Source organism: Setaria viridis, chromosome 5 (assembly GCF_005286985.2).
Source record: "Setaria viridis chromosome 5, Setaria_viridis_v4.0, whole genome shotgun sequence".
NCBI classification, from domain to species: Eukaryota; Viridiplantae; Streptophyta; class Magnoliopsida; order Poales; family Poaceae; genus Setaria; species Setaria viridis.
The window spans coordinates 34,766,563-34,779,973 of record NC_048267.2 but is presented as its reverse complement, the minus strand read 5'-3'; the positions used below and the strand labels follow the sequence as shown (position 1 = coordinate 34,779,973).

The window sequence follows — 13,411 nt, the reverse complement described above, 5'->3', positions numbered from 1 at the left end:
ATTGATTGAGAGAGAGGCCCAAGGAGTCTAGTTTGATGGGCTCGGGTAGCCCCGCGTAGCCCAAATAGGTACGCGCAGCCTATTAGACCTCTCAATATTCGATTTATTAAAGTTTTTTTAGAATTTCCCTACAAATCTAAGTTTCCATCTTTCCCTCTTCGTAAGAAGTAAACAATGTAAAATTTTAAGCTAAAAATTAAATAAACCATCATAAATAAGAAAGATAGAAGTTTGATTTTTGTTGGGGTTAGAACAGCTCCAGCATGTGTTTCAAGGGGATGACCAGCACATGGACTATACACTGGAGCGAGAGCTTGGCAGTCCAAGGGCCTGTTTTCTTCCACCTTGCTAAACTTTAGATGCTAAAATTTAGCAACTTTGAGCTGCTAAATTGGAAAACACTCTTGCTAAAACTTGCTAAAGTTGAGTTGCTAAAGTTTAGATCTTTAGCAAGTTTTGGGTTGCTAAAACTTGCTAAAAGGTGGGCTGGACACCTTCTACCTCTCATTATTGTCTGGCAATCCCGTACTCCCGCACGCACCCCACCCGCATACCCCTCCCGCACTCGCCAGCGCACGCCCGCCTCCTCTGCTCTTCGCATCCACCCCCGTCCTGCCCCGCATCGACCGCCGCCGCCGCAACCGCATCCACCCCCGCCGCCACCACGCATTTGCCGCCGCCGCCACGCATCGACCGCCGCCGGCTCCTGGGGTCCAGCCCCACCGCCACCCTAGTCGCGACGCATCCACCGCCGCCGCCGCAACGCATCCACCGCCGTCGCCCATACAATCGCCCGCCGCCGGCTCCTGGAGTCTAGCCCCGCCGCCGCCGGCTCCTGGAGTCCAGTACCGCCGCCACCCCCCCGGAGTCCAGGCCCGCCGCCGTCCCCGGAGTCCAGGGCCGCCGCCGGCGGCTCCTGGAGGCCGCCCTATCTTCCCCCTCCCCCCACTCCAACTCCAGATCCGCAATCCCATCGTCCCCCTCCCCCCACTCCCACCCCGGATCCGCCATCCTCGCCGCCGCAACTCCCGGATCCGCCATACTCGCCGCCCCTGCTCCATCCCCATCCTCACCGCAACCGCCAACTCCCCTTACCCCATCCCCACCGCAACAGCTCCGAGCAATGGCCGGATACCGTGATTGGGTATCGCAGGGTGCTTCATCCTCGGCGGCCCCTTCGTTCCCTAATCCTGCTTCCATTCCCGATCCAGAGGAGTTGGAGTTCCTGTCCCAAGGCCCGTCGTGCGCTCGGGCGGCTCCATCTCTCTCGGTTGGGAGGGTTAACATGCAGGATCTTGATCTGAACTCCCAGGACGAGTCTTTCCCCTTCCTCGATGAGTACACTGACATTCTGGAGTCTGGAAGAGGACGCGGCGATGGTGTTCGGCTCGGCTCGTTTCAACCTCCCCGTCAGACCGATGGTAGTGTGCCAATCGGCCGGGGAAGGGGTGCCACCGCACGTGGTGGCCGCCGTGGCCGGGGAAGGCGAGGTACTGCTTCACCTTCGCCGCCTTCAGGTACGACCTACTGAATTGGTGGTAGTTGTTGATGATTTGCAAGCTTGGTGGTTCTGATTGTTGGTGATCTTACATTTTCAGATGCAAGTCCTCCTATCCGGCAACATCTTCAGGGGAGATTGGGACGAGGCGCAGCCCCTGCCGCCTTTTCTTCATCCATTAACACAGAGGATGTTGAACAATTGGACGAGGAAACTGGGGACGATCGTCATGTAAGCGTCCTGTCCTCACTGTGTAGTGTGCATCTCCATGTTTTGTGAATTCTATTTATGTTTTTGATTTTCTGGTAGAACAAATGTCATAGAGCAAACTGGAGTGAATTAAACACAGGAATTTTTTGTGAATTAGCTGTGGAACAAATCCGTATAGGCAATGCAACAGGTGGGGTGGTGAATTCTAGAGGTTTCAAGGAAATAGCTGCCAAATTCGCGGAGAGGACTAACATCAGGCATGAACCGAAGCAATTGAGAAATAGGTGGGATCAATGCAAGAAATTATATGAATTTTACGTTTTCGCGATGAAACAATCAGGTTTAGGTAGGAAAAGTAATGGAGCCATTTCAGCTGGTAAAGACTGGTGGGATAAATACTGCAAGGTAGATTTTTTTTTGTTTGTGATATTTTCTTTTTGTTTTATGCCTGGAGTACATATAGTTTCTGAATTCCTGTGTCATTCGATTGCAGTATCCAGAATGCCGTAAATTTAGCAAGTACCTACCTCACTATCTTGAGCTGCTGTATGAGATGTACCACAAAAATGTAGTTGATGGATCAACAACGACCATACCAGGAGATGTGGATGAAGATAAGCAGGAGGTACCTGAAGAAGATGACTTCCAAGTGGATGAGGAGTACCCTGAAGAGAGCCCTATGAGTAATGGCAGCAAAAAAAGGAGTACCAGTACAAATGATACAGCAACAAGCCCTCCAAAGAAGAGTAAAAGTCCTTTTTTTCCGCATGTTCAAGGGCCTCATAGACACTATGCAAGATGGGATCTCTGAAGATAACACTACCATGAGGGTAAAGATGGAGTTGCAGTTGAAGCAGAGGGAAATGGAACTGCAACAACAACTGAAGCAGAAGGAGCTGGAGTTGGAATTTAGAAGGCATTCTCATGACAAAGAAGAAGATGAGTTCAGAGCAAGCCTTCTATTGGCATAGGAGTGTGGAGCATCAGAAGAGTCAGAAGAGCACTTTTTTGCTATGGAGTTGTTTAGGGGTAGACTTAATAGGGTAGCTTTTGGCACACTGAAGACAAAGGAAGCAAGGTTCAAATGGTTGCAAACTAAGTGTGGGAAGACCTTTGGCCGGCCATGAATTGTAGGCAACAAGTACCTGTCATGTTGTGTTGGTAGTACTGTTAGAACTTTTAATAAATTTGTGTGAACTATGATTCTGTCATGTGTGGAGAATTTGTTGAGAACTATGGTTCTGTCATGTTGTGTTGCTAGTCATGTTAGAACTTTTAATAAATTTGTCGTGTGATTTGTGGCTGTTTAGTTGAGAACAATTTCATGGCTGCCTTGTTGAGAACTTTTAATCCTGCCTTGTTGAGAACTATTTCATGGCTGATTTGTGGACTATTTCATTCTATCTACAGGTTGACTTATTTGACTATGTTGATGACTGGTTTCTGAAGAGGAAAAGGATAAGAAGAGAATTTGTTACCGTTGGTGCTTTTCTCGGTATGTACTATTATGCCACACACTTGAACAGATCACAATATAGGATCCCTACAGAATCAGGATATGAATGGGTTATCAAAACTTTAGGAAATAGATCATCTTGTTACAACATGTTTAGGATGAATAGGGATGTATTTGATAGGCTTCATAATCTCCTTGTACAGTCTTATGGATTAAAGTCTACTAGGAGAATGACATCAGTAGAGTCTTTAGCTTTATTCCTGTGGATGTGTGGTGCCCCCCAAAGCATGAGGCAAGCCGAAGACCGTTTTGTTAGGTCTACTTGCACAGTTAGTAGGAAGTTCGACAAAGTATTACACAGTATTTGCAAGCTAGCAGGGGATATCATTAGACCAGTTGACACAACATTTAGTACTGTGCATCCGAAGTTGAGATCACCACGGTTCTCTCCATACTTTGACAATTGCATTGGGGCTATAGATGGGACACACGTGCCTGTTGTTGTGCCAGCAGATAAGGCTGTCCAACATACGGGACGACATGGGTACACTAGCCAGAATGTGTTAGCCATATGTGACTTCGACATGAGATTTACCTTTGTCGTCGCGGGATGGCCTGGATCGGTTCATGATATGAGAGTCTTCAAAGATGCATTGGACAAGTATGGCGATAAATTTCCACACCCCCCTGAAGGTACTTACTTCCTCTATGCCCTATCTGCACGTTGTACGAATGTTTCTGGATATATGTAACACGAGTACTTTTGATGTGCAGGGAAGTTTTATCTTGTCGACTCTGGATACGCAAACCGTACTGGGTATCTTGCCCCGTACAAGGGTACGAAATATCATCTACCAGAATTTCGAGCCGGACAAATTCCAAGAGGTAAAAAGGAGTATTTCAATTATGCACATTCATCATTAAGAAATGTCATCGAGAGGTCATTTGGAGTGTTGAAGAACAAATGGCGTATTCTACGCGATTTACCAGCTTATCCAATGGCAAAGCAAAGTCAAATAATTATTGCTTGCATGGCAATTCATAATTTCATTAGAGAGAGTGCTATTGGTGATGTTGATTTTGAGAGTGCGGATCATGAGGAAAACGATGCTACACCTTCTGAAGGAGCATCATCTCAAGCAAATGAAGGTGCTACCCAACATGGAGATGAAGATCAAAGCATGAACCAGTTTCGGGATTGGATAGCCGATGAATTGTTCAATAGGTCATAGGATCCTTTATTTTTGTTTGTAATAATGTAATTTTTGGGCTGCACAACAAATTTTTACTTCAATAAAAAAAATGGCTGCCAGCATCGTGGCATTCCATTTTATTGCTTGGCGCAAGGTAGAAATGGCGCCTAGCGCCAGGAGCGAATGCGCAGGGAAAAATGGCGCATGGCGCCAGGAAGAAATGGCGCCAACGTCCTGGCGCCAAGAGCCGGCGGTTCAACCAGGAAGGAGGAAGGGGGGATCCAGGGAGGAGGGAGAAAAAGTGGGATGGGAGAGAGAAGGGTATCAATCATTAGGGGCAAAAATGTCTTTATTCTTCTCATTCAATGCCTTTTAGCAAGTGGAAGAAAACAGGTTTGGCTAAACTTTAGATGCTAAAGTTTAGCAGCTTTTAGTTGCTAAACTTTAGCAAGTGGAAGAAAACAGGCCCCAATTCGCTTAGCACGGGTGCGAAAGTAAGCTCCTAGTGCCAGCGAAATTACTTCGTCCTCACAAACCATGAAGTAGTGGTGGGACCCAGCAATTATTACATCACCTCGGTGAGGAAGCTACACGTTGGAGAGATCTCTGAAGGTCTGCACCTACCTGTCCTGTTCGCTTCAGCTTATTCAACCGGCTTATTAGCCACCAAACAGTATTTTCCTCTCACAACAAATCAGCCGTTTCAGCTTTCAGCCGGCTTATAAGCTGAAGTGAACATACGCTGCTGCTGCTCTTGCAGCTCTTGCGTGGGTGACTTGGTGCAGCGTAATATGGTTTTTATTAAGAAAAACTTGATTTATCTCATTTTATGCAAACTGTGTTTAAAGGAGGGTACCAGTTGTGGTTTTGATCCCTATTACACCACGAGGACATAAGAGGGATTGTCTGTTCAACAAATAAGATGTTGGAGGTTATTGTCTTGGGCATTTTTGCCAAGAATAGATCAAATAGTATATTTTACTTTTGATTTCTTCAAGTCGTTTGTTACTTGTCGTATGCTACGGTAGAGATCGGAAAGTTATCCTTTTTTCCAAAAAGAAAATCGAAACTAGACTCGTAGTTGGGGATCATTACCTGTGTGGACATTTCGAGAGACCTAGCAACTAGCACAATATTTTTGTGAGACTTAATCCAGTTACTTTTGCAGAGACATATGTACATCCCTAGGGCGAGCATTAATCCATTTACTTAATCCAAGATATATTCAATATAAATAATATAATTTTAGAATTAATTTTGAGGAACATCATTTTACCAATAAGCGAGCATTTCAAACGGGCACATAGTTATTAGTTCATCAGAAATGTACTTCGGGTTTTAAAATTAATCCTGATTTAACATTCACCCTCGTTCACGACATTTCTTTTTTATGCTAAAACGTGTTCCCAGTTTCCCACGCTCACCGTCGAACGATCACACGGATGAGTGTAAAGATTTGAAATTTGATCAATGCAAACATTGCAATTCCATGGAGTACCAATTAGGGCTCTCCTACCAATTAACTCTCTCGGTTTCTGTTTCAGTTAAACAGTCCGATAGATAGACTACGCAGGATCTCCAACTCTAAACGCTCGTCATGATCATCAATCAAGTGTAGTAATGCACGGTGCACTCGAGCGCCAGATCGGGCCGCCACCACTGGTGGATCCCGTGCGCCGTCTTGAAGTCCGGCGACGGCCCGCGGTTCACCGTCAGCACGGCCGACGGGAACAGGTGCAGCGGCTCGCACCCGCCGCCTCCCTTGCCAATGCCGAGCAGCAGGTCCTTGACCGAGTTCCTCGTCGCCAGCCTCCCCACGGCGCCGGCCCCGATGGCCTCCATCTTCCTCCTGTGGTCGAAGTACCCCACGTACTCCGCGCTGATGGGGTCCGCCGGGTTCACGAACAGGTTCGGCACCCACACCGCCAGCGCCGCGAACGACGCGTCGTGCACGCCGCCGCCGCCGCCCCTTTGCAGGACGGCTGCCACGCCCGCCGTGACGAAGCTGCTGGCGATGCGGATGCCCTGCCTCACCCGCCGGTCCCCGATCCGCTCCACCGGCGCCGACACGAACGGCGCGTTGAAGAGGAACGTGGGCAGCACGGCGGCGCCCGCCCTGGCCAGGGTCTTGGCGGCCAGCGTCGCAATGGCCGACCCCAGCGAGTGGCCCGCCAGCCAGACGCGGCAGTGCTGCCCCAGCCCGGCCGCCGCCGCGGCCGCCATCGTGCCGTGGACTGCCTGCATGGCGGCGCGGAAGCGGGACTTGCCTTCCAGCCCGTTGCGGACCAGCTGGAGGTCCAGCTCCAGGTCCCGCTTCGCCGAGCCTTTCTTGGTGATGGTGCCGCGGAAGGCGATGACGTAGAGCGGGGCGCCGGCGGCGGCCGTGGGGTCCGGGATGTGGAACGGCGGCTGGAACGCGTAGACGGCGCCGAAGATGGAGCCGTCGGCGGCGTCGACGAGCACCTGCTGCAGCTCGAAGTGGAAGAACCTCCACCACGCCGGCGCGCGGGCGTCGGGGCCCTGCCGGTTCCACTGCCGGTCGCGCTCGAGGACGTACACGCCCTGGACAAGGCTCGCCATGACGGAGCGCTGGTGGTGCGGGCAGTTCCTGGCCGGAGCAAAGCATCGGATCAACATAGCCGATCAAAACAGGCGCCTTTCGCCAAATTATGCAGGTTAGCATCCATCACACAATCACATTTCTAGTTCACTAGGACCGTTGTGTCTAGTTCAATGCAAAAGGTCGATCGAGATTCAGTCATCCAGAAATAACCAGTAAAAAACAACTCACCAATTCACATATGTCAAGTACGTAGGCCCTGAGGCATCAAAGAGGTCCTTCAGTGACGGCATTTCGCTTGCCTCTGCTTCTGGTCCTGCACAAACAATGAAAACGGATGCTTGCAAAACACGATGGGCTAGGAATCCTCTCAGCAAAGTAAACTGGTAGTACTTACTAAAGAAGAAATCCATCGTTCGATCAACCTAAATTCTTTTTCCTACAGGGATACTCCGGGGTTTGTCAAGAACAAGGTGCAAATTTTGAAATCTCGGTGGTCAAGGATTTCAGACAGAAGCAGAGGCTCAAGGCCTCCAAGGTAAAATCTTCAGAGCTCTCTTTTCAGAAACACAGATGGATGAACAGAGTCCCTTACGCTACGCCCACAAGTTTCTGACTCAAAACGCCTCTCCTCTCTTTCCCCTTGATACCACTCCTGCATTGGACCTAGTACATATGTAGCCTTTTCTGGCTGGAGCTTTCTTCTCCATGGATAAACCCCCACATTCTCCATGACACCTTTATTCCCCCAACCTCTTTCTTCTCTCATTAGATGTTCTCAATAATCCACGATCCGCACCGGATCCGGGCCTTGAGAAAGCGAATCGTGGAATTCAAGATGCCAGCAATCACATCCCTGAAGACCCAACAAAGAGAAGGGAAAAAGAGGAAAGAAAGAAAAGTCGCTAGGAAATTACCAGAGGAAGATGTCTCCTTCATTCCACTACGGACTCTCCAATTGAATCTCGTACACTGTCTTTAGTGCTGCAGCTGAATATATGGGCACACGACGTCCTGGGTCAATGAAAGAAGGGCAATAATTTAAGAAGATCGACTGGCACGGCAGACCAGGGCACCGTACCAACAGGGAGAATAGGAGATGCAGCTGCAGGAGTTGGGCAATATTTTTGCTTGGGCTGACTCAGACCGGAGGTGTTAAGAAATGGCACTGGAGTTTGAGTTGAGGGAAGAACTCGCCGCGGAGAGAAGACTTGTGAGCAAGAAGTGGCCAAGCCTCCCCATTTACAAAGCTGGGAGGATCACAAGTGGGATAGAGATGACAGGAAACGCATACCAAGATACTATCATTTGCATTGCCCAGCATTATTTCTGGTGTATCTTGTTTCCCTGAATCGGCAAGTATAGATGTCATCAATTAATGGAAGGAATAGTGCTTAGACTGCTGGAGCTAGGCTGTATTAATCCTCCTTTGGACTGGTTATTTAGATGTTCTTTTTTTTTTTTAAAAAAAAGACGCAGTGCAGGCCTGGAGGGATATTTTGCTGAAAAAAGCAGGCTATGAGGCAAATTGCTTACAGGTTGGTGACAGCATCTTTCTGAAGAATCTGAATGTGTCGATGGACGTGAGAATTATGGAGCTTCGTCGTTCTATATTCCAATGCGGTTGGCAGAACATCAATGAGGACGCCAAAAAAATGCTTTACATGGTGGTGTCAAATTCTTTGAACAATCTATGTGTGGACGATAACTACTATGAGCTACGGCATCGTTATATTTTGTGACGCCACCAGGTAAATGGAAGGGGACGAATTACTTCACAATTTTATATTGAAGTTATTGCTAAAAGAAAAGGTTCAGGTCAAGAAAGTCTGTTGCACGTCGTTTTAGGTTGGAAGATATGTGGCCTGCGGATACAAATCTTCTCTATCACTATTTGACTATTTTTTCTCTACGTCTTTGTACGTCGTCCGCTCCTCCTGTTCCCTTTTTTTCCCCGTTCTGTCCGTTCCTCTCCTGTTTTCCGTTCCAACCCGCGCCCCCACACCGCCCCATTCTGCACGTACGAATGGATTTTCTGGATATTTTCATAGTATAAAAGTATAATGGATTTCCGATTCCTCGTGTGTTTCTGTAATCGTTTCCTCGTCCCTTTTCTTTGCTTTTTCTTTCCTGAAACCTTACCCATTTCGGTTGGCTTCAGGATATGTGACGCATCAGCACTATCATGCGTCATTTGGTAGGACTATTCAGTAGCTTGAAATGGATTAGGGAGTTCATAATACTGCCACTGTGCCAGATGGGTTTGGAAGCGCTGAAGCTGTAAAATCCTAATGGCTACGCCTGTGACCACGGTGAAATAACGAAAGGGGAAAACAAATAGATGTCGGCTTAAAGGATTCTGTTGCACCATCGTTTTCAGATCACACCTGTCGGCTGAAAACTGAAAGTAAGAAGAAGGACGCTGTCTCTTATTTCAATAAATAATTTAATCGTACTGGTTCTACAACGTGACCAGCATTCAAAATTCACTGTAGACCTATGTATGTGAGAAGCTAGTTGCAACGAAAGCCTGTTTTTCTTGTCCCCTGAGAACTGAACACGGCTTCCACTGTATCATGAGGCCACTGCAGGTGTTGCTGCACGAGGAGCATCCACTAACCGCTCAAGCATTTCCAATTGGTCGTAAGGTGCTATCTGCAAAGCATCAGACGCATATGCATTTTAGATCTATGCATCCATTTTTCAGATGCTTCCATATGCTCCAAATATGACAATACTTAAGATGAAGTAAATCCATTTTGTCATGTTACCTGACTAAATCCATCGGGCCAAGTTATAGAAACAGCGTAGTTTCCCATCGGCCTAATCTCTTCAGGCTCAATGTCGTCTGGTACGTCGTCGTACTGAATTTTCTGCTCTCCTGTCCACTCATCCTGTAGAAAAGGACTTTGTAGTTTGTAAACAAGAAAAGCAAAGTTGCAGCAAATCTGTTTCTGAAATATAAATCCATGCATAACTTCATATTTGAAAAACAAATTAGAAGAAAGAAACTTGATCCTGGGTGAAAGACATCCCCCGAGGCATCGCATTAAGAGGGGATCCTCGATCTGCAGGGTGAGAAAAAGGCCAGAAAGCTGGCTGAACAGGACGTCGAGGGGCCTTTGTTTGTTTTTTTTGTGTGTGTGTGTGTGACCCAGTACCCAACCACCGCACTCCATGTACATTCTCATATTTGAAAAATATAAGTACCATGCATTTGGAACTCGACGGTGGCCTCTGATCAAACTTAGAAGTAACTTATGATCTGAATATGTCAAGACGCTTTTAATTGGAAGGCTTAAGAACTATTGTTAGAGTCATATATATCCCACATATCGAATGATGGAAAGCAGATACATACCACGCTTTGAGCAGATCGGTCATTCCGTCTGACTGTTGCTGGATGCAACAAGAACTCTTCATCTGAATCTGGCACTTTCACTCTGATTGCTCTAATTGATCTATCATAGGACACTGCTGTTGAGACTGAAAACAGAAAAAATAACAATTTTAACACAGCATTAAATAATAAGTATGTCTCTTTTCTTCATATGCATGCGGAAAAAGATTTGCACCATTAATTTGGTATCTTTTTTTGTGTGACAATTTTGCAACTTTCTACTTCCCTGAACTACTTTTCCAACTCCTAGATTGCAAGCTTTTAACTTACCTTGTTGCCTAATTTTAGCACATTGTTGAACAACACAAACTCCAAGATTTTGAAATGTCTTAGCAACATCTCCTTGGGGATCAGCCACTACTTCAGGAATTCCAGTATCTCCAGAAGCTGAAAGCTGTAAACATCACCAAAACTGTGATTTCTACTCTCTTATCTAGTCAACTGTAAGTAGCTAGGATTGAACTTACAGTTGGCCGTATTGGCAAATCGAAGAGGTTAGGTATTCCAAACTGCTGCACAACCTGAAACAGTGTTTGCATTTTAAAAGCAATCCAACGACTATTCAAGTGAATTATGCTATGAAATAACTCATATGTTCTTGTCTTGCCTGAGTTCCAGAGCCTTGTCCGAATGGGTAATACCGCTTTCCATCAGCATCAAAGTAGCACATGTTCTCAACAACTGCAACACAAGGAACCTTGGAACAAAAAAGGAGACAGAAACAAGTCAATACAAGATTAAGCACCTCTGGGTTTTAATGCATCACATTGTGCAAACTTATACACCTTCAGCTTAGAGAACATCCTTACTCCCTTTGCAACATCAATGAAAGCTAGCTTCTGAGGCGTGGTAACAATAACAGCTGCAGTCAATGGAGCTACCTGACATTTACAGATATGTTATATTTCACAATGCTTTGAAGGATCGTTCATATTACTGCATATGGTTTACACAACATATAGGCTGTAGGTACCACCTGACAGAGTGTTAAGTGTATGTCGCCTGTTCCAGGAGGCATGTCAATGACAAGGTAGTCAAGCTCGCCCCTTCACAAAATCAAAACATAGCCAACTTATTTATTACCAGGAAATCAAGAACATTCTTGAGAATATTACTGAACTAGTGAAGGCTATGCCTGGTGAGAATGCCCTATCTTTTATGTGCATGTTATGCCTTTAGACAGGTAATTCATATCAGCATTGCACGTTTGCATACCAGTCAGTAGTGGTCAGCAACTGATTAATGACTCCTGAAACCATTGGACCTCGCATGATTGCTCTTCCTTGTCCAGCAAATCCAAAAGACACCATTTTGACGCCCAGATACTCAGTCGGAAGGATAGCTCTGCTTTCTGGGTTCTAAAGGTAAGTCTGTTTACCATTATTAGTGCAAGTACTAAATTCCATGCTAACATAGGAGTTCAACCAGGAGGTTTACCATCACTAGCAATCGGTTCTCAGGAGAAACCATAGTTGGTAAGCTTGGACCGAAGACATCAGCATCAAAGATTCCAACCCTGGCCCCCATTCCAGCTAGTGTATATGCTAGATTTACAGCAACAGTAGATTTTCCAACTCCTCCCTGGAAATAAAAATTCTTTACTGAAAGGAATGGTGAGATTTTCTGATGTGCACAAAGTTACAAAGGTTTGCCTTGCAGCTTGATACTGCTATGATGTTTGAAATCTTCTGTAGTCCTTCTGGAAGCTCCCCTCCATATACCGGCTGTGCAGGTTGTGCAGACATTGTGACGTCTACCTTCTTGACCCATGGAAGTGCTGCAACAACCTCGTTTGCCTTTTGTTCAAACTGTACAGCACAAACCAGTAGGGTTTACTTAAAATGGCTAGCTGGAACTCAGAAGTCGGAAGTGATAATGTAATGTGGTCACAAGAAGTATTTATTACTTTACTTATATTGCTGAATGCTTTTGACTAGCAGATTTATACAAATCAAGTTTTCACATCCATATATCCATGCACAATAAGCATAACATACAGCTAATATGTCGCCAGCAATTATTCTAAAACAAAGACTTAGCAAATAGTTCTTTAGAGAAGTAGATACGAGATACAGGTGCTATACTTGCCTCGTCTTTGATTGGACATGCGGGAGTTGTCAGCTCCAGACGAAATGAGACCTGAAACATACCCAAGCTTAAGTCACCATTTCCAACAGACATGAATCTCATCGCCCATCACAATCCTAAATTGTTAATGTAAGTTTCCTTTAATTACCTCATCCAATGCATCACCGATCTCTAAATCCTTCACAAACCCACACGAGACGATGTCCGTACCGAAATCAGGATCAATGATTTGGGAGAGTGCTATAAGCACATCCTTTTTAGCATCATCCACAGAGGTGGCTGTCGCAGCAGCTGTTAAATTAAAATAGAACGTTTTTATTTTAATTTAAATAGAACGTTTTGAGCAGCATGCACACGTTGCAACTTGCACGTACGGGACGCAACACATCGACAGACAACACCATACACAGTGGCCCTGGGACACGCCGACTCATACAGACATGAGCAGAGTTGATTTTCAGGGTTCGTTAGGACTGATATTACGGTTCTATGCTAAAACAAGGAGCTCCTCCGGATCGTTAGTCAGTAGCAACATACGCACGTGCGATAGGTGTCGTTGAGGCTTACCACCGGACGAAGCAGCAGCCCTCGAGCACCGCCGCCGCCGGCTCGCGCGGCGCGACGAGGGAAAGCAGGCGCGCGACCGGCTGGAAACCGCGGCAGGAACAGGACCCGCTGCTGATAGAACCCCTGCTGCAGGTACCACGGAGTGATCAGTCGTAATTCAGTATCACCTACTGCGTGGGGTGGGGAGACCGCAAGAGTGATACGACGAGGGAGAGGCACTTCACCTCTTAGGGCCGGTGCGGTTGGGGGAAGGAGATGGGAAGCCGGCGGCGCGAGGAAGGAGGCGGGCGCGGCATGGAGCGTCTGCATCGCCGCGCTGCCCGACGAGGAGAAGCCGAGGGACGCTGCTCGGCTCGCGGTGAGGCTGTGACGGAGAGCGGGCGGGTGGAGAGGATGAGGGGGAGGGAGTGGCCGTTTTGGGCCGCTGGCTGTGTGGATT

The 13,411-nt window shown here is 46.8% G+C and overlaps 2 protein-coding genes across 5 annotated transcripts; both read right to left on the bottom strand.

Moving 5' to 3' along the window:
- Positions 1-5,800: 5,800 nt before the first annotated feature.
- Positions 5,801-8,233, bottom strand: LOC117855616 (GDSL esterase/lipase At4g10955). 3 transcript variants are annotated; one of them, XM_034738001.1, is made up of 3 exons: positions 7,835-8,233; positions 7,149-7,233; positions 5,801-6,965 (listed from the first exon to the last, which is right to left on the bottom strand). In XM_034738001.1, the coding sequence occupies exons 1-3, from the start codon at positions 7,854-7,856 to the stop codon at positions 5,966-5,968; spliced, it is 1,107 nt and encodes a 368-aa protein (XP_034593892.1). In that variant the 5' UTR covers positions 7,857-8,233; the 3' UTR covers positions 5,801-5,965. The 3 variants fall into 3 exon arrangements, with proteins under 3 accessions (XP_034593892.1, XP_034593895.1, XP_034593891.1); XM_034738004.2 differs by having other exon boundaries at positions 7,315-8,225; XM_034738000.2 differs by having other exon boundaries at positions 7,149-8,223.
- Positions 8,234-9,325: 1,092 nt separating this feature from the next.
- On the bottom strand, positions 9,326-13,411 carry LOC117858724 (fe-S cluster assembly factor HCF101, chloroplastic). Of its 2 annotated transcripts, none has more exons than XM_034741853.2 (15): positions 13,197-13,411; positions 12,973-13,098; positions 12,554-12,696; positions 12,406-12,456; positions 11,970-12,125; positions 11,755-11,898; positions 11,533-11,675; positions 11,294-11,363; positions 11,103-11,198; positions 10,925-11,014; positions 10,785-10,838; positions 10,588-10,711; positions 10,279-10,403; positions 9,689-9,811; positions 9,326-9,572 (listed from the first exon to the last, which is right to left on the bottom strand). In XM_034741853.2, exons 1-15 carry the CDS (start codon positions 13,279-13,281, stop codon positions 9,492-9,494), a joined length of 1,611 nt encoding a protein of 536 aa, XP_034597744.1. In that variant the 5' UTR covers positions 13,282-13,411; the 3' UTR covers positions 9,326-9,491. The 2 variants fall into 2 exon arrangements, with proteins under 2 accessions (XP_034597744.1, XP_072149780.1); XM_072293679.1 differs by having other exon boundaries at positions 12,973-13,095.